The sequence below is a fragment of the Eleutherodactylus coqui genome, chromosome 2 (assembly GCF_035609145.1).
Source record: "Eleutherodactylus coqui strain aEleCoq1 chromosome 2, aEleCoq1.hap1, whole genome shotgun sequence".
Classification (NCBI taxonomy): domain Eukaryota; kingdom Metazoa; phylum Chordata; class Amphibia; order Anura; family Eleutherodactylidae; genus Eleutherodactylus; species Eleutherodactylus coqui.
Genome location: NC_089838.1, coordinates 215,328,326 through 215,355,154, shown reverse-complemented (window position 1 = coordinate 215,355,154; position 26,829 = coordinate 215,328,326). Strand labels below are relative to the sequence as shown.

At 44.6% G+C, this 26,829-nt stretch overlaps 1 protein-coding gene across 2 annotated transcripts in view; it reads left to right on the top strand.

The window, feature by feature from the left end:
• DUOXA1 (dual oxidase maturation factor 1) overlaps nucleotides 1-26,350 on the top strand; it is a 52,778-nt gene extending 26,428 nt beyond the window's left edge. For both annotated transcript variants that reach the window (XM_066592476.1, XM_066592475.1), the window contains 6 exons: nucleotides 4,566-4,731; nucleotides 6,733-6,790; nucleotides 9,397-9,531; nucleotides 11,756-11,969; nucleotides 14,855-15,069; nucleotides 25,637-26,350. In XM_066592476.1, the coding sequence (XP_066448573.1) occupies nucleotides 4,591-4,731; nucleotides 6,733-6,790; nucleotides 9,397-9,531; nucleotides 11,756-11,969; nucleotides 14,855-15,069; nucleotides 25,637-25,812 (939 nt within the window). In that variant the 5' untranslated portion in view covers nucleotides 4,566-4,590 and the 3' untranslated portion in view covers nucleotides 25,813-26,350. The remainder of the gene's footprint in view (nucleotides 1-4,565; nucleotides 4,732-6,732; nucleotides 6,791-9,396; nucleotides 9,532-11,755; nucleotides 11,970-14,854; nucleotides 15,070-25,636) is intronic.
• Nucleotides 26,351-26,829: the final 479 nt, after the last annotated feature.

Below are 26,829 nucleotides of genomic sequence, written 5' to 3'. Positions count from 1 at the left end.
CTTATGGCCTTTTAACATTCTGATTTATGTCACGTGGCAAAACATGTTGCAAGGTTTATTATATTTACCTGCACTGGAAAGCTTTACGTTATCTTTATCATAAAAGGGTGTCTGCTGAAAACAATTAAAAAGGCATGAAAGTCACGTTACTTGATTGTCATCACAGGAAATGTGGCTGCAATATTGCACGTATTCCTAGAATAGGTGCACCCGTGTGTTTTACCTACCTAACGCCCTTAAGCATTTTAAACTGAGTAAAGCTATGTATTAAACATGCTGACACCCACAGGCGTGGCTTAATTGGGCCGACAGGAAAATTGCCAAATCTGGAAAAGAAAATGCTAAGCCTTGTTAGCCAACTAATGAAAGAATAATTTATTTTTATCATGCTACTAATGGCGCTATAAATAGTACATAGAATTCCTTCGCCTGTCTGGGTTCCATGTCTGTAAACATATGCATAATGAAAAAAGCTAATTTTACACAGAGAGATTATCATATAAAAATTGTTACATTGAGCAAATGTTGCTAATCATTGTTCAGAATAAACATTTGCAACAATTGCCCAATCAGTAAAATTGTGCTTAATCAATTGTGTCATTAATTAAATCTCTTACAATGACCTAGACATTATCATTTGTCTGTGTTATATCACCTTGTGTAAAGAGGCTTCTGTTAGTCACAAAAGAGAAAGGAGGAAAGTCAAGCAATCTGCCGCCGCTAAAGTCCCTCCTCCTCCCTCTCCCGGCAGCTTCTAAAGGCTTCTATGGACACTGCTGGCTGATCCCAGCTAGAGATGAGCGAGCGTAGTCGGAAAAGCACTACTCGCTCGAGTAATGTGCTTTATCCGAGTATCGCTGTGCTCGGGTCTGAAGATTCGGGTGCCGCTGCGGCTGACAGGTGAGTCGCAGCGGGGAGCAGGGAGAAGCGGGCGGGAGAGAGGGAGAGAAAGATCTTACCTCCGTTCCTCCCCGCTCTCCCCTGCAGCTCCCCGCTCCGTGCCGGCACCCGAGTCTTCAGACCCGAGCACAGCGATACTCGGATAAAGCAAATTACTCGAGCGAGTAGTGCTTTTCCGACTACGCTCGCTCATCTCTAATCCCAGCCAAAAGATAGGGCAAAATCTATCTTTTCCGGACGCACTTAAAAGCGGCCGTCTGGAATCTGCATGTTTGTGCTATCTTTCCCGGCTAGCCAATTTTACGCACTGGAAAATCGCCCATCTGAACGAATGCATTGAAATCCAATACTTCAGATTGCCGCGGTTTTCGGCCAACGTTTTATTGTGGTAAAATAGCCATGATAAAATGTGTGTGTGAATAAGGCCTAAATGATAAAAAAAGCATACAATTATTATTACATACAAATGTGGGTCTTTCAAGCATTAAAATTCGTTATATTTTGGGTTGGTGCTAGTTTTTACTAATTTATCTTCCAGCGTAAAAGGACCCTTCCTCAATGAGCTTTTAGAAGAATCATAGCCTTTTGAGACATCACAAGTATTTGTCTAATTACTGGGTAAAAAAAATAAATCTTGTTATTTGTATAGTGCCAACCTATTCCGCAGCGTTTTTAGGTAATTTAATTACCCCCCCCCCCCCCCCCCAACCAAGCTGGTACTCATTTTACCGACCTCAGAAGGATGTAAGGCTGGGCCGGCTACCCGAACCACGTGGGGATTGAAACCACAACCTTAAGGTCATAAGCGAGAGCATAGGACTGCATTTATGCTGCCTAAGGCCTTAGTCACATGGGCGTTTTTAGCCGCAATTTGCGCATGCGCATGCGTCCGGCGATTTTATAAAACCATTGCTTTGCAATGGTATCGGACACATGAGCGCTTTTTATGCGCTCGTCCAATAATTATAGAACAGAAATCGCAGATCGCACCTATCTGCGATTCCTGTTCTCTTCTGTATATGCGCTCAATGGGGCCGGCGGCAGCAGCGCCGACCCCATTGAGAACATATAAAAGACATATCATTCTTCTCTGCCACAGCTGTAACAGCTGTGACAGAGAAGAACGATGTTTGCCCATTGAATTCAATGGAGCCGGCAATACAACCGGCTCCATTGAAAGCAATGGGCTGCCGGCGTGCGCGGGATGAATTGTCGGGAAGGGCTTAAATATATAAGCCCTTCCCTGCAATTCATCCTAAAATGTGTTAAAATTTTTAAAAAATTGTATACTCACCTTTCCGCTGCAGCCGGAGTCCAGCCGCGGCCGCTGTCAGTTCTCCTGAACTGCTTCTCGGCACTATTTAGCCGGCGGGGCTTTAAAATCCCCGCCTGCTGAATGATCTGCCTCTGATTGGTCACAGCATGACCAATCAGAGGCAGGGCTCACTCACACACCCATTCATGAATTCATGAATGGGTGAGTGACTGCTGCCTCTCATTGGCTCAGCGGGACCAGCAGCCTTTTTTTTTATTTTAACACATTTTAGGATGAATTGCAGGGAAGGGCTTATATATTTAAGCCCTTCCCGACAATTCATCCCGGACTCGCCCGCAGCGCATTGCTTTCAATGAAGCCGGCTGTATTGCCGGCTCCATTGAATGCAATGCGCTGGACAGCTCCGGCCTGTTTCTAATGAAACGCAGCTAGGAGCAGATTTTCGGGCGATTTTTCGGCGCCGGTCACGCGATTTGCGCATGCGCATCCGTCATGCGATGCGCAAATCGCGTGAAAAAACGCCCGTGTGACTAAGGCCTTAAAACGTTGCCCCACACGACTGTAAGGTGTATAATCACTCGATTGTCGCCCCAATGTCTTATCGCTACTGTCCTTTCACACAGGAGTGATAGGCATTCAGTGAATAGAGGTAGAGCGTGCCAGAGATCTCATCCAGTCACCCTTCACCATTCAATGTGAACAGGCAGTCATTCCAAGATGAATGACTGCCTGTTTTGGGCTCATTTACACGACCGTGATTCCAGTGCACGACCATGATTACGCACGATGTACAGCCGTGTGATATGTGGTGAATTGAGTCAAAGGAAGTAAATGAATTTTCATTGATCCATTCACATGAGCGAGTAAACACTTTGTGTAGATACGCGCAAGAAAAACATTGCAGCATGCTCTATTTCTCGGCGTGCCATGCAGCGTGAGCCCTATACTTTTCTATGGGCAGTGTATGCAATGCTGTCCATAAGCAATACATTGCGTATGGATGGAATCTGGTCATGCGCAGTAGAATCGCTGCTATACGCAGTCTCTGCCATCAGAGCCAGTATCACGCAAACCGGTAAAACACTGCGGGGCATCCAAAGTATTTTCCGCGTACAGTTGTGTGAATGAGGCCTTACACTGAGTCGCTTTGTTTCAATGAGCGGAAAAAATACATTACTGTCAGATCCCATGTTTACACAGGACAACTATTGTTGAATATCGCTCATTTACGAGATTTTTCAACCAATAGTTGTCCTGCGTAAAGCCACCCTTGCATAATAACGCCAAACTAAAATTTAAAAACAAACATTTGAGAGTTAAAGCACAGTTTACCATTACTTATTAGGGGCCATAACAGAGGCTACCAACAAACTGTGTATTTTGGTATCCTATGAAAAGTGTTGAAATTTCTAATGACAAAAGCCTTGTATTATCTGCAGATGGACAGAAAAGAACATTATCATACATTTCCATAAAATGGACGTGGCAGCATTATAAGGCATTCATTTCAACTAAATTAAAAAGTAAACTTCCAGAATTTTGTAGTAATTCATTAATTGTAAGAATTCTTAAGTTGTTTATTTACTTAGTTTTTCTCTTGTGCTGCGACACAAACTAAGGATAATAATTCAGTTTTTTTACCATTTGTAATCTGTCATATTTGAAAAACTAAATACTCAGTGGACTGCGCCATATTTAAGAGCTACTTGCAAAGCATCTAAGGGTGAATTCACATGAACGTATATCGGCTCGGTTTTCACACCGAGCCGATATACGTCGTCCTTGTGTGCAGGGGGGAAAGGCTGGAAGAGCCAGGAGCAGGAACTGAGCTCCCGCCCCCTCTCTGCCTCCTCTCCGCCCCTCTGCACTATTTTCAATGGGGAGAGGCGGGGCGGGGCTAATTTGTGGAACTTAGCTCCGCCCCCGTACCACCTCCTCTCATTGCAAATAGTGCAGAGGGGCGGAGAGGAGGCAGAGAGGGGGCGGGAGCTCAGTTCCTGCTTCTGGCTCTTCCATCCTCCCCCCCTGCACACGAGAACAACGAATATCGGCTCGGCGTGAAAACCGATCCGATATACGTTCGTGTGAACGCACCCTAAGGAAGAATACCTATGTAGTAATATGTCTAATATTAGTTTCCATTCTTCCAGGGCGGAGCTAATATTGGTGGCTCTTTACTGCACTGATAACTGCATTGGACTTGGCCATTAGCACTATATTATGACTACAAAGGGCCTTCCCTTGCTTGTGCTTCAGCTTTCATAAGACGTAGTCCTCCAAAGAATTACTACTCAATTCTGGCTGTGAAAGAATGGCATGCAATTTAAGGATTACTTTTTACCTACAAATATACATATTTTAATATATTGTTTTATATCTTTATTTTCAGGTCTCTTGGCCAATAGAAAATCATCATGCAAACAGCGGTTTTCCCATTTTATACCCTGTGGAGAACTCCATTCCTATTTGACACCACAATCGTTGAGATTATAATAATATGTCTGGTTACTGCTACCACGTTTATCATCATTTTGCCTGGGATCAGAGGAAAATTTGTGAGAATTTTTAATAAATACAGCTTACTTTAAAATGAAACATATGATGGAATGAATGTGACAAGCCCAGTACTCTGTAGTCAATAATAATGTGTTCTGTAGTACGGGTATAGCTGCGCTCAGATGTAAATATGAAGAGGTCAATTCAATCAGCTAATGGGGAAAAAGTGATCCTGACCAACAAACCCCACCAATCGGATATTGATGGCTTATCTTGAAGATAGGCAATCAATTTTACAAGTTTGGATAACCCCTTTAAACCATGGAGTGCTAAGCAATCTTGGGCCTCACACTTTGATCTCTAAAATAGCTAAGTAGGAGGGAATCCCCGTCTATGTCCAAGCTTTTATTAAATCAGGAAATTAGGGAGAAGAACAAAAACACATTTATTAGAGCTTTGTGCACACGATTATATTACAGCTTCATATATGTTCTGATCTGTACAGGATTGTAATATATTAGCAAAGTTCAGCATGGAGTGCTCTGTACGGCTGGGTTCTCACAGGGCGGATTCTCGGCGGAAATCTCGCGGTTTGGCCGCAGCGAAAAACCGCGAGATTTCCGCCGGGAGAACCGCTGCTGCAAAACCTGCGGCGGCTTTGAAGCGGCCCGGCCACTCGCACTTCCGCTGCAGCCAGCACTCCCATAGAGGAGAGCGCGGCCGCAGCGGGAAAAAAAAAATTGACATGCTGCGGTCGGCAATTCCGCGCCACAGTGGCGCCTTCTGCTGGCTTAGCCACAGCGGATTTGCCGCCCCGTGTGGACGAGATTTCTGAGAAATCTGTATACTTGTGCAGAGGTGTATCTGTACACACTCCGTGTTGTATAAGAGTAATATTTTGACCCCCATTCTCTCCACAGAAGTAAATGGTTACAAAAAAAATTGCATAGAATCCTATAAGTGTTGGCCATATTTGACAGCTGACACTCACCAGTAAAAGCCACGACCAGCATCCATGCCTACTGCAGGTGTTAACACTTTACATGTCACAGTCATTTCAATGCCCCGATCTGTGTTCGGGGGTCCCAAATGGCCCTCTTATGATGAGATTGTGAGTTACTGCTCTGTTGTCATGGCAACCTGGGACCTTTGAAGGCCCCCAGCGCTGTCATGAATGATTGCCTGGCATGTCTTGATAAACTGCCTGTCAGAATATAGTATTATGCATTGCTATGGTATTGCTTTATACTCTATATGCAGTCAAACATTCGCACGTTCATGTCTCTTGTGGGGACTAAAGAATAATGTCCAAATAAATGAATATTTTTTATTATAAAAAAAAAAGTTAAAATAAAAAAACGCCTTTACCCAGTTGTCTTATCAAAAAAATAAAGAAACACAAATTGATATCAATGCATCCACAAAAGGCAAGATTATGAAAATATCACATTATTAATCCCACATGGCAAATTCCATCAGAAAAAAAATATGAAATGCCAGAATTGCGTGGCTTTTTTGGTCTCTCTGCATGCAAGAAAAACTGAAAGAAAAGCTATCAAAAAGTTGTATGCACTCCAAAATGAGCCCCTGCACAACCCTATCAACGAAAAAATGAAAAAAGTTATTAAACGATGATAAAAGAAGGTTCATTTTTTTAAAGTTGTACTTAGAGATATATATAGGTAGGTAGATAGTGATATATACACGGGTTTAGCAAACTTTAATGTGATATTTTCTGGGATATATGATGTGCTATATGTCAATTTAACATTTAAGGTCCAGTTAAAGTTTGCTAAATCTATACAATATTAAGAAATCTGTGACCTGTGTAAAAGCTTTTGTATTCTATGAGGGATAAGGACAGGGAAATGCATTTGACTAAAGTTACACACCTTTCTTAGATCTTCCCTTTTTCCCTCTTTGAATATGATGTATGCCTTGTGTGATGTTAGAGCCATTTAATCTACAACTTGGGAATATGGAATATTCCTGAAAATATATGTTTTATATAATCAAAGAATTTTTGTGACATATTGTAACATATGATTTATTATATACAGAGAACGTTCTGGTTGGTGAGGGTGCTGACAAGTCTATTTATTGGTGCTGTCATTTTAGGTAAGCTTTAATCTGAAGTGGTTTTAGATAGTGATTTACAGATATAATAAGCCAAATGTACTGGACTATACTATCTGCTTTGTTTGTGCTGCTTTATACAGATTCATAATCCACAAATTATGAATCTATATTTAGATAATATAATAGTCAGAAAGCTTCTAAATAGAGTTTAACAAATAACCATGGGCCCAAGCACAGATTATTTCAACAACAAAAAAGCAAGAAAAGCTTATAAAAATGTTGCCCCAATGTGTAAATGTTTTCCTTTCCTTGGACTTTCCACTTTCCATACTCCTCTTTCACCATCCATATGAATCACTGAGGGTGCTGATACTACATCTGAACTGGGTATATGGGCTGCATCCTAATAGGATGAATAAATAATTCAGTATAAGACCAGATAACGTAAAAATGTAAAAATGAAATACAAAACAGTAAAATGGGGAGTCTAACCCTAAACCCTTTGATACAGGAAGACCCTACCTAAAAGTGGAGCGCCCACCCTGATGAGGGTAACACCACATCAGCAACATGGGGCAACCCTGACTTTCTTTAGATGGTGACAGGGAAATTTGGCAAAAGCTAGAGACACACACTGTATTATAAACCAAAAGAGTATAGGGAGTAAGATGTACAAATACCCCAGAAAATAAGTAATTAACCAGCAGACTTATCTTAACTGAAACGCAGGTCTGGACCAGGACCTGCTGACAAGACCAGAAACACCTTTTGAAAATGGCTTTAACTGGTGTCCTCTGTGAGGAGGAGCTGAAATAAATATACAGAAACTAAGACTGATTGGCTGGCTGTGATGCCCACATCCCAGCCAACCAATCAGTCCAAAGACCAGCAGAGAAGTGTCCCCATCGGAATCCAGCACCGAAATGACAGTGAGCATATGCCGGCATGAAGATCATGTAGGCTGAGGTTTACGATGAAACATCACCGATTCTCATTTGTGACCAGTGAGCCAGCTGTTACGCCTGCTGATTTTGATGCAGTTTTTGAAGTCAAAATCAGGTGTGGATCATAAAAGCAGAGAACACATAAAGGACAAACTACAACTTCTCTTTTTTGGTTTCAAAAACGACAGAAAAAAACTGAATAAAAACCTGCATCTGTGACAGCACCCTGACTGCACAGGGAGGTGAGCCTCATGGCAGCTGCTATGCTATGTCTGCTACCCTGGTACACCCATGCTTCTAGACATTGTATAAATGTATTTATAAGTTTCAAAGGTTGAGCATTCTATAATGTTTTTTTTAATTATCGCCCTTTTATGATATAATATATTACAATTAAAATACATTAAGCTGTAACTTTTAAACATATACTTGATTCTACCTGCATATCCACATTAAACAATGGTCCCAGTTTGCCCTTATATACAGCATTTTTCGGACCATAAGACACACCGCAGCTTTAGATAGCAGAAAACAGGAAAAATAATTTATACGAATTTAAACGTCTCTGAGGGTCTAACAAAGTGGAGGGGCTACCGTTAATAACTTTGGTGTTTTAGTATAGAAAAGGAGGTGAACAGTCAGCTACTATTAAACCTATTGTTAGGTCTGCTAAGAAAGCAGTCATGATTTTGTAATCCTGTACAGCCATTTTTACGAGAACAGGTTTGAAGTAAAGAAGCTTTATTCAGTTACTTGTTGGTATTTTATTTATCATAATATGGATAAGTTTTGAATTTAAAGGTCCATTTACACGCAACGATTATCACTCAAAATTTGTTTAAGCGATCAAAGTGAGCAATGGTTTTGCTTTTAAAGACCACCGTTTAAACTTAACTATTATGGTTGAAAAATGGATGAGGCGGCCGTGAATTTCAGTCGTTCTTTTATCGTCATGTAGCGTTTACATTTAACCATAATTTAACGATAATAGAACAATAGTTGGTTTGAAAGGCGTGTGCATCAGTGAAGGTAAAAAAATGAGCGTTTTGCATTGGCTGTGAAAAACGTGGGTGTGATTAGCTTGAGTTCACAGGAAAAAAAGCTTGGGGTTTTCGAGTGACATTTCATAAAATTAAGGTTAATGTTTGTTTAATATAAATTTCAAGAAAAGACACCTAATGTAGGCGATCCATGGATTGCGAAAGAATTTGTATGGAAAAACTAGGTGGTACATAACCAATTACTTCTGTCATTGGAATGTAAAATAATCTGCAGTGGATAATCACTGCTAGCGGGGAACATCACAATGGCCCGACCAATGGTTGAGCAGTAGGTGGGTGTGTAAAAATCAAAGCTTTGTACTCCTGACAGCCAATCGCTCTGCCTTTAGGAATATAAAATGTACCAAACGATGAACCACTCCCCTCAAACCGCTAAACGGCTGAGTGTATTTCTTTTAAACCAAATGAAAAGTGAACTGCCAAACGATGGATTTTAAGCAGACTGAAAGACAATGATGAATTACCAACAAAAAGTGCATGATGGGCGCACGTTTACATGTAACGATTATCGCTCACTTTCGACACTTTTAACGAATTTTAGTGATAATTGTTGTGTTTCAATGGGCCTTAAGACTGGAGAGTTCGTAAACCACTGATAATATTGTATGATTAATTAGTTTACGTTTACTATCATTTGTAGCTGTTAATTTCACCAATGACTGGCAAGTTGGAACTGTAAACACAACAACAGTGTATAAATCATTCAGCAATACCATGGTGAATGCCAGCATTGGAATGTGGATCGGCTTAAGAGGTGTGAATATAACTCTAGCAGGTAATAGTTTGCATTACATTGATTTCTCTGCAAGAAATGTAGTATGTTTCCTTATTAAACTACTTGGTACTGGGTCTAAATTTCATTTTTAAGGTTTCATAGACAGTGCTTTATTTTTAAGAGCAAATGCATTTCTTATCAACTGCAGAATTGCATAATCACCACTTCCAGCGGTATGCTAAGAAACCACATATCTTTAAGGCTGATTTAGGCACAACAATTCTAGCTCAAAAATCGCTCAAAGCCGTCTTTTGAGTGAGAATTATTGTGTCTAACTGCACGAACATCATGTAGTTTTCATTAACCAGTTGCTGATCGTTCTCCTTCAGCATGCTGAAAGAGAACGATCAGTCTTGTCAGGAGTTCACAGCAGGATACAGCTGATACAATTGTTTCAGCTGTATCCTGCTCCGTGAACACAGCCAGGGTATGAAGAACGCAGCAGTCCAGCTGTGTTCTGCATACCCCACACGGGGCCCATGGCTGTATACGAGCCGAGCGCTCCGTGAGCAGCTGGGGTATGAAGAACAGCTGAGCACTCCAAGCAGCGAACAGCTGGATGCAGAAGACAAGCAGGCCCGCTTGTCTCCTGCATACCCCGCTCGGAGCGCAAACTGATCACTCAACGTTTGAGCGATCACTTTGCCCTGTAAATGGAAACAACAATTATCACTCAAAAGACATCTTTTGAGCGATAATCGCTGTGTCTAAACCAGGCATAAAACTAAGTTGACGAGATTAAACTGGTTGTCTGACACTTTTGGACTTTTACTATTGAAGACCTATCCACAGGTCATCCAAAAATTTGAAATATCTGGCTGTAATAGAAGGCAGTTTGTTCACCAAAGGACTGGAGAGCGGAACAATAATGAGTGTCTGCAGGTAACACTGAAGCATGGTGGAGGCTTCTTGCAAGTTTGGGGCTGCATTTCAGCAAATAGAGTTGGGGATTTGGTCAGGATTAGTGATTTCCATTTTTCGTTTGTTCATTCACTTTGCATTCGTTAATTTGCAAAAAATAAACTATTAACATTTCTATTTTTGGAAACATTCTTACTTTGCAGTATTTTTCCATACCTGCCTAAAACAGTACTGTAAATCAGGTAAAAGAGGATTAGGGTAGTGCAAAGGATAGTAGTGATCAAAGTATGGCTGTAATTCAGCAGCCACACAGTTATCCTTATGATCAGGTATAGCACTTCATCAGGACTGCATAATCACTAAGAAAGGTGTGATGAGGGTGGGGAATCGGTGCTGCAAATAATAGATACCGCACACATAATAAACAGTATAATATGTAATGCGGTAAGATATTGCAACATCTGCATATTGCATACAAAGCACTCTTGATCCAATGTTTGCAGAATTTATTCTAAATATTTGTTTAATATTATATACAAGTATCTACAGATGTGGAAGGCCATCTTGGACAAGAAAATAAACAAGTTACCTCTGTTCTTGGGTGTTTTAACTGCATTACACATTAGATAAAAGGGAAAATTAGAAAATTACATTTTCAGTAACATTCCAGTGTTCAGTTTCATTTTCTATTTTGCAGAGATCTCTCTCTCCCCCCCTGCTCCCCCGGCTCCCCCCCCCCCCCCCCCGCAACACCTTGCTCACCCCTGCCGCTCGAAAATGCTGATGCTCGCTTGAGTAATTTCCTTAACCGAGCATGCTCGCTCATCTCTAAATAAAATCATTCTGCTCATTAAGGAGTTGATATATTCTCTGGTCAATAGTGAGACACGCAGCTATGGGAACTTCAGAATATTTTTTGTTTCCTGCTGAATGGAGGAATTTGAGCTTGCATTTTTGTAGATCAGACTCTACTTTCAGCCCCGGTGATATTGTTGCAATAAATGTGGGAAGACTATAAAGACATTCGCTAGTCTTGGAAAGAGCAGGCTATAAACCACATCTGGGCATAGACTGGGTTTGCTAGTACATCAATCATGCAAACCTACTGCCAGCCTAAAGAAAAAAAAAGTGCTTCTCAGATATAATCAAGGAGGCAGCTTGTTTGAAAAGTATACAATTTATATCCAAAATACAGTGATTACAGTTAGCAACACAGCCATGGAAAAACAACAGATTATGTTAATCTAAGCAGATTAGAGAATGAAAATCCGTATACCACAAGTTTGTACAATTTCTGTTTTTGCACATTTAGAATTAAAAGGATATATGCAAAATCTGAATTTTGTGATTCTTCTCTTTGTAGGAAATCCAGTGCACCAGCTGAATGAGACCATCAATTACAATGAAAGGTTTTCTTGGGAGTCAAGGATTCAATATGATATAGATTACCATGAAGGATTAGAGAGGGGTCTCCCAAGTCCTATATTATATGTAGCTGAAAAACTAAACAGCAGGAGCCCCTGTACACTACATCAGCAATACTGCATATCCACATACTACTCATCAGCAATAATGTGGTAAGATTCACATGAGCAATCTATGTACTAAGTGCCGTCACATGACATTTGAGAACAATGGTTTACTTTCCTCAGGCTCATTTAGGTACTTGGTGTAAAATGTTTAATGTATTTAAAGGGAAGCAAAAAAAATGCAAAAAAGTTTAATATGTGGAATCCTTTGGGGCTCCCATTTTAAATTCACCCATGGTTTTTGAAGAATGGGAGGAAACGGGAATACCTGTAGGAAACCGACACAAACTCCATGTATATGTTGTCCTTGAACAGATTTGAACCCAGGACCCAAGCTCTGCAAGGCAACAGTGCTAACCACTGAGCCATCTACTTGCACTAAAAAAGAAACCTAAGTCTATGGTTCATGTTTTACTCCAAATAACAGCTGAAAGCTAGTTATTCACCAAAATCAGCAATATAGAAAGATATTACAACTCTACTTGTTAATTACCAAAACTGTTTAAAGGGCCGCTCTGCCTTCACCCCTTACCTGATTGCCTGTCAGTCTGGAGGTCTCCTACCGTATGTATCTTGCAATCACTTCCATGCACTGCAGCCTCATGTCTGATGCTTGTTAGACACCTTTTTGGTGAATGAGAACAGCATTACATGAGCAACTAGAAGCAGTACAATCTCTGCCTGCTGGGAGGGCAGTGTAATTATCCTTACCTTCTATATTTACCTAAATAAGCTAAATACCATAATTATACAGTCAGGAGGCTAAACTATCATCTCCTTCACTATAACAGTGTGTCAGGAGCCACTAATCATTAGCAGTAACTGTCATAGGAATTTCTGTGCCCCCCCCCCCCCACTAAAGAGCTTGTGTAGTAGGTTTCACCACACAGGAGTTATGCTGAAAGACTGACTTTTTAAGAGTAACATATACCTAAGTAAATCTCAGGTGGTCAGAATGAGATCACATGACCCATCTAAGGACTCCAGGAAGTTTCAAAAAGTAATAAAAAAACAAGATAATCATTGCCAATTTATATATACTAGAGGAGGGGGGCTAGTTACATAATGAATGAAAATAAAATTCAGTGGGTGGCGGCTCCTTAAATTGACAAAACTTTCAACCCAGGGGACATGCAACTGTAATAGGTACTTTACGGTGACTTCACCAAGCTCCAGAACACACTTAATAATTTTATCTTTTGGCACTTGTCCTACTGATACAGCTGAGTCAGCCACCTGCCTAAATATAGCCCCTTGCATCTCCCCCTTTCATTCTTAGGAACTCAGCGATAAAGTAACTGCAAGAGACTGTTAGTCTTGCTCTTCTCAGCCCCATGTAGTGATGTGAAAGATGACAACTAGAGATGAGCGAGCACGCTCATTTAAGTCTGATGCTCGAGCGAGCATCGGTCTTCTCGAGTAACTAATTACTGGTCCGAGCAAATGCGGGGTGGCGGCCAGGGTGAGCGGGGGATTGGGGGTGGGGGAGAGAGATCTCGCTCACTCTCTCCCCCGCCCCACGCCGCCCCCGGCATTTGTTTGGACAAGTAATCAGTTACTCGAAAAGACCGATGCTCGCTCGAGCATCAGCCTTAAACAAGCGTGCTCGCTCATCTCTAATAAAATCCCGACACTAACAGGGAACACAGCCCTTAGTCACATGACGGGGATTGTGTTGTAAGAGCGCAGGAAGAAGCTATTCAACTTGCTCTGTCACATGACTGCAAAGAGTAGTGGTGCAACAGAGCTAGTTCTTATGAAGCTGTATCAGTAAGTGCTGTATTCTAAGATGATGAATGCAAAAAAAAATGAATTTTTCTCAGAGATAACCACTTTACTGGAGAATATTTATAAAGTGTTTAATTTGCTGCTCGTTTCTAGTAGCAAATATGGTTTAGATTTTTTTTATAAATGCAGCATATTCAAAGAAATGGTGAATAGACAATAATGAGGTTGCCAAGGGAGATGGTGAATTCTCCTTCAATGGAAGTCTTCAAACTGAGGCTGGGCAGACATCTGTCTGGGATGATTTAGTGAATCCTCCACTGAGCAGGGGCTTAGACCCGATGACTCTGGAGGTCCCTTTTATGACAGGGCAAGGAGTAGAGCAATATCTAAAATATGCTTGGTGTACTATACTATAAAATATAATAACTCAAATGCTGTAAAATAAATAAACTGTCAACCCTTCTAAGCATGATATACCGTGTTTTTCCAAAAATAAGACACTGTCTTATATACATTTTTGCCTTAAAAGAGGTGATAGGTCTTATTTTCGGGAAGTGTCATAAAACTTGCATAGCCGTCTTAGTTCAGGTCCCTCCCGCTGCTCTCCAAAGCTCTGACGCGCTTCTTGCAGTCCTCGGATGCCAACAGAAGGTTACTTCCTGGTCACGGGATTCATAAATCCCGCCTCCAGGAAGCAATGGTTCTGACTGGCTCTTAGCTGCTGCTCAGCCAATCAATGCAGCTGCTCGATAAACCAATCATAGCCATTGCATTGGTTCATTGAGCACTGCATTGCTTGGCTGAGTAGCGCTCAATAACCATCGCTTCCTGAAGGTAGGATTTATGAATCCCGTCACCAGGAAGTGATCTTCTGTGGGCAGCCGAGGACTGCAAGAAGCACGTCAGAGCTCCAGAGAGCAGCAGGAGGGACCTGGACCGAGCCTGCTAGGTAATGTATTCTGTTTTTTTAAGTAATACAGCTAGGGTTTATTTTCAGTGTAGGGCTTATATTTCAGGACTCTCGGAAAATCCTGAAAAATCAGGGTAGGACTTATTTTCAGGGTAGATCTTATTTTTGGGGAAACAGGTTATATGACCCTACAGAAAGCCCTTCTATAATACACAGCGCCTTAGAGCTCCCGTTAACTGGGTGATCATTTCATGGTCTAGAAAAAGTGACTATATTTTCTTTATGTTTTCTATAGGGCTGCATTTTGCTTCTGGATTCTCAGCAATGTCCTCTTTTGCATGCCATTCCTGGTTTATGGAATCTGCATGCTGTTTGCGACTGCAGTGTGCATAATAGTATCGCTCACATCGTTTGCAACCGTGAAACAGGCACCAGAATGCAACATTCACTTTGGCAGCACTGTTCTACACACCAGATTTGGACTTTCATTTTGGATGAGTTTTGCAACAGGTATTTTGTTTTGTCCTAATTTTCATTCAAGTCTACACATATTTGATTCGAATTATTTTCTAATATTTATGTATTTTACCAATATTTAACCTCTTATTAAACCACTAATTTCTCAAATTTTCCTCTTCATTTTTTATTCCCGCTTTTCAAGAGCTTTAAGTTTTTTATTCTTTTTTTGACATCTGCATATCAGGGCATGTTTTTTTGTGGCAGATCTGTATTTTTTAATAGTAATATTTAATGTACCGCATATTGTAATGAAAACATTTTACAAATGTGTAAATTAGGTGTAATTAAGAAAACTTAATTCACCATTGTTTTATGGGCTGTGTTTTTACAGTGTATATGATGCAGCAAAAACAACATATTAACTTTATTTTCCAGCTCAGTACAAATGTGTCGATACTAGAGATGAGCGAGCACCAAAATGCTCGGGTGTTCGTTACTCGAGACGAACTTTTCGCGATGCTCGAGGGTTCATTTCGAGTAACGAACCCCATTGAAGTCAATGGGCGACCCGAGTATTTTTGTATATCGCCGATGCTCGCTAAGGTTTTCATTTGTGAAAATCTGGGCAATTCAAGAAAGTGATGGGAACGACACAGCAACGGATAGGGCAGGCGAGGGGCTACATGTTGGGCTGCATCTCAAGTTTCCAGGTCCCACTATTAAGCCACAATAGCGGCAAGAGTGCCCCCCCCCCTCCCAACAATTTTTACTTCTGAAAAGCCCTCATTAGCAATGCATAACTTAGCTAAGCACCACACTACCTCCAACAGAGCACAATCACTGCCTGCATGACACTCCGCTGCCACTTCTCCTGGGTAACATGCTGCCCAACCCCCCCGCACGACCCAGTGTCCACAGCGCACACCAAAGTGTCCCTGCGCAGCCTTCAGCTGCACTCATTCCACACGCTGGCCTCATAGCCACACCACCCTCATGTCTATTTATAAGTGCGTCTGCCATGAGGAGGAACCGCAGGCACACACTGCAGAGGGTTGGCACGGCCAGGCAGCGACCCTCTTTAAAAGGGGTGGGGCGATAGCCCACAATGCTATACAGAAGCAATGAGAAATCCAATCCTGTGTCACCTCCATCAGGAGCTGCACACGTGGGCATAGCAATGGGGAACCCATGTGCCACACACTATTCATTCTGTCAAGGTGTCTGCATGCCCCAGCCAGACCGGGGTTTTTTATAAATAGTCACAGGCAGGTACAACTCCGCAATGGGAATTCTGTGTGCACCCACAGCATGGGTGGCTCCCTGGAACCCACCCGCGGTACATAAATATATCCCATTGCATTGCCCATCACAGCTGAGGTAACGTCAGGTTTAATGCAGGTGGGCATCGGCCCACACTGCATGCCCCAGTCAGACTGGGGTTCTTTAGAAGTGGACACATGCAGTTACAACTCCGTGTGGACCGACAGCATGGGTGGATCCCAGGAAGCCACCGGCGGTACATAAATATATCCCATTGCAGTGCCCATCACAGTTGAGGTAACGTCCGATTAAATGCAGGTGGTCTTCGGCCCACACTGCATGCCCCAGTCTGACCGGGGTTTTTAATACATAGACACTGGCAGGTACAACTCCCTAATGTGAAGTCCCTGTGGACCCACGGCATGGGTGGCTCCCTGGAACCCACCGGCGGTACATAAATATATCCCATTGCATTGCCCATCACAGCTGAGGTAACGTCAGGTTTAATGCAGGTGGGCTTCGGCCCACACTGCATGCCCCAGTCAGACTGGGGTTCTTTATAAGTAGACACATGCAGTTACAACTCCGTGTGGACCGACAGCATAGGTGGGTCCCAGGAAGCCACCGGCGGTACATAAATATATCCCATTGCAGTGCCCTGGAGAGCATAGCTAACGTCAGATTAAATGCAGGTGGGCTTCGGCCCACACTGCATGCCCCAGTCAGACTGGGGTTTTTTATAAGTAGACACAGGCAGGTACAACTCCCTATTGTGAAGTCCGTGTGGACCGACAGCATGGGTGGGTCCCAGGAAGCCACCGGCGGTACATAAATATATCCCATTGCAGTGCCCTGGACAGCAAAGCTAACGTCAGATTAAATGCAGGTGAGCTTCGGCGATACATAAATGTATCCCATTGCAGTGCCCTGCTCAGCAGAGCTAACGTCACATACAATACAGGTGTGCTTCGGCCCACAGTGTATGCCCCAGTCAGAGTGGTAATATGTACCTTAACAGTAACCACGTTGGTGGGAATGTGGTGGCGACTGCGGACCTAGTAGCGCGGTTTTATTTAGTTGGTTTTCGAAATGTGGCCAGGATTAAGTGGGCCGTGGCGGGGGGATGGTGGGGGGGGGCTCTCTTGTTGTGTCGGTAAAGGTGAAATTCTTGGACTGCCACCAGACGGACCTATGCAAAGGTATTTGCCAAGAATGTTTTCATTGTTGGAGGAGGAGGGGGATGTTTTTGAGGCACTACGTGTCCTCTCCACGTGTCCGTGGTTATATGCACCTTAACAGTAACCGCGTTGGTGGGAAATGGCCTCGCCACCATCATGTCTTTGGGAAGCCTCCGTTCCACACCCCAGTAACATAGCATTAGCAGCGGTATAGGTAGAGCCCAGAATTAGTAACATTTCAGCGGTAGCATTAGGGACAGGCCCCAGTAACATATCACTAGCAGCAGTATAGGGGGAGCACAGTCTTAGTTCCATTTCAGTAGTAGTAGCAGTCTAGACAGGCCCCAGTAACAATTCCGAAGCAGCAGTATAGGGGGAGCACAGTCTTAGTTCCATTTCAGTAATAGTAGCACTCAAGACAGGCCCTGGTAACAATTCCGAAGCAGCAGTATAAGGGGAGCGCAGTCTTAGTTCCATTTCAGTAGTAGTAGCAGTCAAGACAGGCCCCAGTAACAATTCCGAAGCAGCAGCATAGGGGGAGCACAGTATTAGTTCCATTTCAGTAGTAGTAGCAGTCTAGACAGGCCCCAGTAACATATCACTAGCAGCAGTATAGGGGGAGCACAGTATTAGTTCCATTTCAGTAGTAGTAGCAGTCTAGACAGGCCCCAGTAACATATCACTAGCAGTAGTATAGGGGGAGCACAGTATTAGTTCCATTTCAGTAGTAGTAGCAGTCTAGACTGGCCCCAGTAACAATTCCGAAGCAGCAGTATAGGGGGAGCACAGTCTTAGTTCCATTTCAGTAGTAGTAGCAGTCTAGACAGGCCCCAGTAACAATTCCGAAGCAGCAGTATAGGGGGAGCACAGTCTTAGTTCCATTTCAGTAATAGTAGCACTCAAGACAGGCCCTGGTAACAATTCCGAAGCAGCAGTATAAGGGGAGCGCAGTCTTAGTTCCATTTCAGTAGAAGTAGCAGTCAAGACAGACCCCAGTAACATATCACTAGCAGTGGTATAGGGGGAGCACAGTATTAGTTCCATTTCAGTAGTAGTAGCAGTCTAGACTGGCCCCAGTAACAATTCCGAAGCAGCAGTATAGAGGGAGCACAGTATTAGTTCCATTTCAGTAGTAGTAGCAGTCAAGACAGGCCACAGTAACATTCCCGTTGCAGCAGTTTAGGGAGATAACAGTCTCTTGCACATTTCAGTAGTTGCAGTATAGACAAGGCCCCAGTTACATTTATGTAGCAAAAGTGTAGGCCAACCCCACACACCTTGCTGTACCATGAGTGCAGGCGAAGGATTACACTGTAGGCGAGGGCCCAAAAAAATTGGCGTACCAACAGTACTAATGTACCTCAGAAAAATTGCCCATGCCCAACCAAGAGGGCAGGTGAAACCCATTAATCGCTTTGGTTAATGTGGCTTAATTTGCACCTAGGCCTGGAGGCAGCCCAGTTAAAATAAAAATTGGTTCAGGTGCAAGTTTCAACGCTTTAATGAGAATTGAAACGTATAAACATTGTTTACTAAAGTCATATGACTGAGCCTTGTGGGCCTAAGAAAAATTGCCCGTTCGGCGTGATTACGTGAGGTTTCAGGAGGAGGAGCAGGAGGAGGATGAATATAATACACAGATTGATGAAGCTAAAAGGTCCCCGTTTTTGATGGTGATAGAGAACGATGCTTCCATCCGCGGGTGCAGCCTACGTATTGTTTAGGTACCGCTGCTGTCCGCTGGTGGAGAAGAGAAGTCTGGGGAAATCCAGGCTTTGTTCATCTTTATGAGTGTAAGCCTGTCGGCACTGTCAGTTGACAGGCGGGTACGCTTATCTGTGATGATTCCCCCAGCCGCACTAAACACCCTCTCTGACAAGACGCTAGCCGCAGGACAAGCAAGCACCTCCAGGGCATACAGTGCGAGTTCAGGCCACGTGTCCAGCTTCGACACCCAGTAGTTGTAGGGGGCAGAGGCGTCACGGAGGACGGTCGTGCGATCGGCTACGTACTCCCTCACCATCCTTTTACAGTGCTCCCGCCGACTCAGCCTTGACTGGGGAGCGGTGACACAGTCTTGCTGGGGAGCCATAAAGCTGGCAAAGGCCTTGGAGAGTGTTCCCCTGCCTGGGCTGTACATGCTGCCTGATCTCCGCGCCTCCCCTGCTACCTGGCCCTCGGAACTGCGCCTTCTGCCACTAGCGCTGTCGGATGGGAATTTTACCATCAGTTTGTCCGCCAGGGTCCTGTGGTATAGCATCACTTTCGAACCCCTTTCCTCTTTGGGTATGAGAGTGGAAAGGTTCTCCTTATACCGTGGGTCGAGCAGTGTGTACACCCAGTAATCCGTAGTGGCCAGAATGTGTGTAACGCGAGGGTCACGAGAAAGGCATCCTAACATGAAGTCCGCCATGTGTGCCAGGGTACCTGTACGCAACACATGGCTGTCCTCACTAGGAAGATCACTTTCAGGATCCTCCTCCTTCTCCTCAGGCCATACACGCTGAAAGGATGACAGGCAAGCAGCATGGGTACCCTCAGCAGTGGGCCAAGCTGTCTCTTCCCCCTCCTCCTCATGCTCCTCCCCCTCCTCCTCCTCCTCCTCCTCCTCAATGCACTGAGATATAGACATGAGGGTGCTCTGACTATCCAGCGACATACTGTCTTCCCCCGGCTCTGTTTCCGAGCGCAAAGCGTCTGCCTTTATGCTTTGCAGGGAACTTCTCAAGAGGCATAGCAGAGGAATGGTGACGCTAATGATTGCAGCATCGCCGCTCACCATCTGGGTAGACTCCTCAAAGTTTCCAAGGACCTGGCAGATGTCTGCCAACCAGGCCCACTCTTCTGTAAAAAATTGAGGAGGCTGACTCCCACTACGCCGCCCATGTTGGAGTTGGTATTCCACTATAGCTCTACGTTGCTCATAGAGCCTGACCAACATGTGGAGCGTAGAGTTCCACTGAGTGGGCACGTCGCACAGCAGTCGGTGCACTGGCAGATTAAACCGATGTTGCAGGGTCCGCAGGGTGGCAGCGTACGTCTTGGACTTGCGGAAATGTGCGCTGAGCCGGCGCACCTTTCCGAGCAGGTCTGACAAGCGTGGGTAGCTTTTCAGAAAGCGCTGAACCACCAAATTAAAGGCGTGGGCCAGGCATGGCACGTGCGTGAGGCTGCCGAGCTGCAGAGCCGCCACCAGGTTACGGCCGTAGTCACACACGACCATGCCCGGTTGGAGACTCAGTGGCGAAGGCCAGCGGTCGGTCTGCTCTGTCAGATCCTGCAGCAGTTTGTAGGCCGTGTGCCTCTTCTCTCCTAAGCTGAGTAGTTTCAGCACGGCCTGCTGGCGCTTGCCCTCCGCTGTGCTGCCACCCCGCGCGACACCGACTGGTGGCGACGTGCTGCTGCTGACACATCTTGATTGCGAGACAGAGGTTGCGTAGGAGGAGGAGGGTGGTTTAGTGGAGGAAGCATACACCGCCGCAGATACCAGCACCAAGCTGGGGCCCGCAATTCTGGGGGTGGGTAGGACGTGAGCGGTCCCAGGCTCTGACTCGGTCCCAGCCTCCACTAAATTCACCCAATGTGCTGTCAGGGAGATATAGTGGCCCTGCCTGCCTGTGCTTGTCCACGTGTCCGTTGTTAAGTGGACCTTGGCAGTAACCGCGTTGGTGAGGGCGCGTACAATGTTGCGGGACGGCACATCGGGAAAAGTAGTGGCGGCTGGGAACCGAGTAGCGCGGGGCCGCCGCCGCCATCATGTTTTTGAAAGCCTCCGTTTCCACAAGCCTATACGGCAGCATCTCCAGGCTGATCAATTTGGCTATGTGCACGTTTAACGCTTGAGCGTGCGGGTGCGTGGCGGCGTACTTGCGCTTTCGCTCAAACAGTTGCGCTAGCGACGGCTGGACGCTGCGCTGACAGACATTGCTGGATGGGGCCGAGGACAACGGAGGTGAGGGTGTGGGTGCAGGCCAGGAGACGGTAGTGCCTGTGTCCTCAGAGCGGGGTTGGATCTCAGTGGCAGGTTGGGGCACAGGGGGAGAGGCAGTGGTGCAAACCGGACGCGGTGAACGGCATTCGTCCCACCTTGTGGGGTGCTTGGCCATCATATGCCTGCGCATGCTGGTGGTGGTGAGGCTGGTGGTGGTGGCTCCCCGGCTGATCTTGGCGCGACAAACCTTGCACACCACAGTTTGTCGGTCGTTTGCACTCTCAGTGAAAAACTGCCAGACCTTTGAGCACCTCGGCCTCTGCAGGGTGGCATGGCGCGAGGGGGCACTTTGGGAAACAGTTGGTGGGTTATTAGGTCTGGCCCTGCCTCTACCCCTGGCCACCGCACTGCCTTTTCCAACCTGCCCTGCTGCTGCACTTGCCTCCCCCTCTGAGGACCTGTCCTCAGTAGGCTTAGCAAACCAGGTGGGGTCAGTCACCTCATCGTCCAGCTGCTCTTCCTCCAAATCCTCTGTGCGCTCCTCCCTCGGACTTACTGCCCTTACTACTACCTCACTGATAGACCACTGTGTCTCATCGTCATCGTCCTCCTCACCCACTGAAAGCTCTTGAGACAGTTGCCGGAAGTCCCCAGCCTCATTCCCCGGACCCCGGGAACTATCCAAAGGTTGGGCATCGGTCATGACAAACTCCTCCGGTGGGAGAGGAACCATTGCTGCCCATTCTGGGCAGGGGCCCGAGAACAGTTCCTGGGAGTCTGCCTGCTCCTCAGAATGTGTCATTGTAATAGAGTGAGGAGGCTGGGAGGAAGGAGGAGCAGCAGCCAGAGGATTCTGAGTTGCAGCAGTGGACTGCGTAGAAGTCTGGGTGGTCGATAGATTGCTGGATGCACTTTCTGCCATCCACGACAGGACCTGCTCACACTGCTCATTTTCTAATAGAGGTCTACCGCGTGGACCCATTAATTGTGAGATGAATCTGGGGACCCCTGAAACTTGCCTCTCTCCTAATCCCGCAGCAGTCGGCTGCGACACCTGGATCAGGAGCTCGGCCTGTGCCCACACCCTGACTTGGGCCTCCGCGTCCTCAACCGCGTCCACGTCCTCTAGGCTTGCCCCTACCCCTCAACATGGTGTATTACGAGTAGAGCAGAAACAGAACGCTGTAATTAAATGTGCCGCTTATTGGCCTGTGGTTGGAGGCTGACTTCGCTTACTAAACGCACAGCAGAGCCAGGAAACAATTTTGCGCACGCCTGTAGTGAGACGTAGGTGCGTACGACTGAGCTAGTGGAATTCACAGCGCAGAAGCAGTCAAGTCGCCAAAGGGCAGTGGTACGCCTTAAGTATTTGGCTTCCCTTTTTTTAAATGGTGAGCTGAAACAGCAGATACTGTATGCAGCGAATATTATGTTTACTGTTTCCCTCTGGCGCTATGACAGCGGTGATGTAACGGAGATAGGAGAGCCAGGAAACAATTTTGCGCATGCCTGTAGTGAGACCTAGGTGCGTAGGACTGAGCTAGTGGAATTCACAGCGCAGAAGCAGTCAAGTCGCCAAAGGGCAGTGGTACGCCTTAAGTATTTGGCTTCCCTTTTTTTAAATGGTGAGCTGAAACAGCAGACAGATACTGTATGCAGCGTATATTATGTATGCTGTTTCCCTCTGGCGCTATGACGGCGGTGATGTAACGGAGACAGCAGAGCCAGGAAACAATTTTGCGCACGCCTGTAGTGAGACCTAGGTGCGTAGGACTGAGCTAGTGGAATTCACAGCGCAGAAGCAGTCAAGTCGCCAAAGGGCAGTGGTACGCCTTAAGTATTTGGCTTCCCTTTTTTAAATGGTGAGCTGAAACAGCAGATACTGTATGCAGCGTATATTATGTTTACTGTTTCCCTCTGGCGCTATGACGGCGGTGATGTAACGGAGACAGCAGAGCCAGGAAACAATTTTGGCACGCCTGTAGTGAGAGCTAGGTGCGTAGGACTGAGCTAGTGGAATTCACAGCGCAGAAGCAGTCAAGTCGCCAAAGGGCAGTGGTACGCCTTAAGTATTTGGCTTCCCTTTTTTTAAATGGTGAGCTGAAACAGCAGATACTGTATGCAGCGTATATTATGTTTACTGTTTCCCTCTGGCGCTATGACGGCGGTGATGTAACGGAGATAGGAGAGCCAGGAAACAATTTTGCGCACGCCTGTAGTGAGACCTAGGTGCGTAGGACTGAGCTAGTGGAATTCACAGCGCAGAAGCAGTCAAGTCGCCAAAGGGCAGTGGTACGCCTTAAGTATTTGGCTTCCCTTTTTTTAAATGGTGAGCTGAAACAGCAGACAGATACTGTATGCAGCGTATATTATGTTTACTGTTTCTCTCTGGCGCTATGACGGCGGTGATGTAACGGAGACAGCAGAGCCAGGAAACTATTTTGCGCACGCCTGTAGTGAGACCTAGGTGCGTAGGACTGAGCTAGTGGAATTCACAGCGCAGAAGCAGTCAAGTCGCCAAAGGGCAGTGGTACGCCTTAAGTATTTGGCTTCCCTTTTTTTAAATGGTGAGCTGAAACAGCAGATACTGTATGCAGCGTACATTATGTTTACTGTTTCCCTCTGGCGCTATGACGGCGGTGATGTAACGGAGACAGCAGAGCCAGGAAACAATTTTGGCACGCCTGTAGTGAGACCTAGGTGCGTAAGACTGAGCTAGTGGAATTCACAGCGCAGAAGCAGTCAAGTCGCCAAAGGGCCGTGGTACGCCTTAAGTATTTGGCTTCCCTTTTTTTAAATGGTGAGCTGAAACACCAGACAGATACTGTGTGCAGCGTATATATTGTATACTCTTTCCCTCTGGCGTTATGACGGCGGTGATGTAACGGGCACAGGAGAGCCAGGAAACAATTTTGCGCACGCCTGCTGTAACGCTTAGCTGCGTATTAATTAGGACTACTACCCCCAGCAGACACGCAGTACACTGAAGACTGTCACAGGCAGCCCAAAGATAGTATTTTTCCCCAATTTTTTGAAAAAGCCCACTGCCTATATAGACAGTATATCTCTTTCACCTTTCCCTGCCTCACCAGTACTGCCCCTATACTCTGTACAATGACTGCAGACTGAGGACGCAATGGTCTGCACGCCCGATATACAAAAAAAAAATAATTGTGCAACACTGCTAAAAGCAGCCTCAACAGTACTGCACACGGTCAGATGTGGCCCTAAGAAGGACCGTTGGGGTTCTTGAAGACTAATATAACACCTAACGCTCTCCCTATAGCAGCTACAGCAAGACAGCACTTTCCCTGATCTCTGTCACCATGCATCTGTGGCGAGCCGCGGGCGGGGCAGATTTTAATACTCTGTCACCTGATCTCCCCAGCCACTCACTGCAGAGGGGTGGTATAGGGCTGGAACGTCACAGGGGGAAGTTGTAATGCCTTCCATGTCTTTCTATTGGCCAGAAAAGCGCGCTAATGTCTCAGAGATGAAAGTGAAAGTAACTTGAACATCGCGTGGTGCTCGCCTCTAGTAACGAGCATCTCGAACACCCTAATACTCGAACGAGCATCAAGCTCGGACGAGTACGCTCGCTCATCTCTAGTCGATACCTAATTTATACAGTCTTTTACGTATTTTTACTTTTAAAAAAGTAAAAGAACCTTTTTTTAAAAAAAAAAAAAGCTTTCTGTCGCCAGGTTCTGAGATATAAAACTTTTTAATTATTTGGGGGCAGTGTGAGGACTTTTTGTTATTTGCGGGGTGACCTGTAGTTTTTATTGGTACCATTTTGTCGTACACATTATTTTTTATCAGTTTTTATAAAAAAATTTTAGATGTGTTGCCCAAAAAATGATATAATTTAATAGTTTGGATTTTTATGGCCACGGCAATACTATTTTTTTCCTATGATTGGCTACCTAAATTAATTTCAACTTGGACAGCAGCATCTAAACAGTTAGCGGCAGCGATCGTAGTTGTCAGCTGGCAGAAACAGCCTGCAGTCTACAGGTTGGAGTGGGCTCGGCTCCCCTTATCTCTTGATTCTTTACTTATTTGTCCAATAAATAAAATAGATACCTTTTCACAAAAAATGGAGCGGTTTCCTCAGCATATCTAGTAGTAGAATGTTACAAGTAGGATTTTAATGAGTTTTCATTCAGGCTTCTATAGCTCGTAGTTAAGTGTCTCTTTTTGATTATAAACTGTTCATTTTATGTTACCAATTTCTCTTCTGTATTAGGTTTACTTTGCCTTATTATCAGCATTATCCTTTTGACGATACACATGAGGAGGCCAAGCCTTCTCCGGCGTTTATTCAACTTTAAAGAAACTGAAGAATTATGCAATAAGACTGATAAAGAAGATAACTCTGTCACAGAAGATGATAAAATTGACACTGTAAGCCAGATGTTATGAGACTTTTTGCTACTTCTTTGGACTTGTACACCTGTTGGGTGGATTCATACGTTAAATGGATGAACACTTCTATAGGAGTCCTTTTATTCAAGGCAAGGCCTCGGATAAAGGTTAAGAGCTCAAGTATGGAGTCTGAAGGTGGAGATCCACCATGCCAAGAGCACTAAAGGCTTTAAGGAAATACAAAGATCCTGCTTTTGTAATGAAAGGGTACAAATCATATGGCAGACCATAAAATTAGACGGTTAACCTGTACCTAATACCTCTCTAAACTTCAATTTTAATCTCCACCAAGTTTTACATATATATAATATTGTTAAGGTGCCATTTATTTGATTCTAAACTTTTTTTTAACTGTTTATAAACTTTATAATCTATATGCATACAATGCATATATAGTGCAGAGGACAAAAAAGAGTCATTTCATGTGTATAGTCTTTCTTGTAAGGAGCTACTTCTTAAGTTAACTAGTTTTATTTAACTCTTTTGCATTCATAAATATATGTCATGACTGGTTTATTAAATCAGGCAAAAATATTAAAGATCAATGTACGTTAAAGGTTTTTTTTAGATCTTTTTTAAATTTTGCATAAATGGCTTGCATGTAGTAAGATACAGTAAGTGATGTGATAGCTTGGCCGCTATATGTAATATTTGTGGATACTATCAAGACAGGGGTTGTACCATTGGATTGGCGCATTGCCAACATGGTTCCAATTTACAAAAAGGGGACCAAAAGTGAGCCTGGTAACTACAGGCCGGTAAGTCTCACTTCAGTAACGGGAAAAATATTCGAGGGGTTTCTGAGAGATGCCATCGAAGAGTACCTCAAGGAGAACAACGGAATAACTCCTCACCAGCATGGGTTCATGAAGGGTCGATCATGTCAGACCAATCTGATCAGCTTCTATGATGAAGTAAGCTCTAGGCTGGACCTGGGAGAGTCTATTGATCTCGTATATCTGGACTTCTCTAAAGCATTTGACACCGTGCTGCATAATAGGCTAATATATAAAA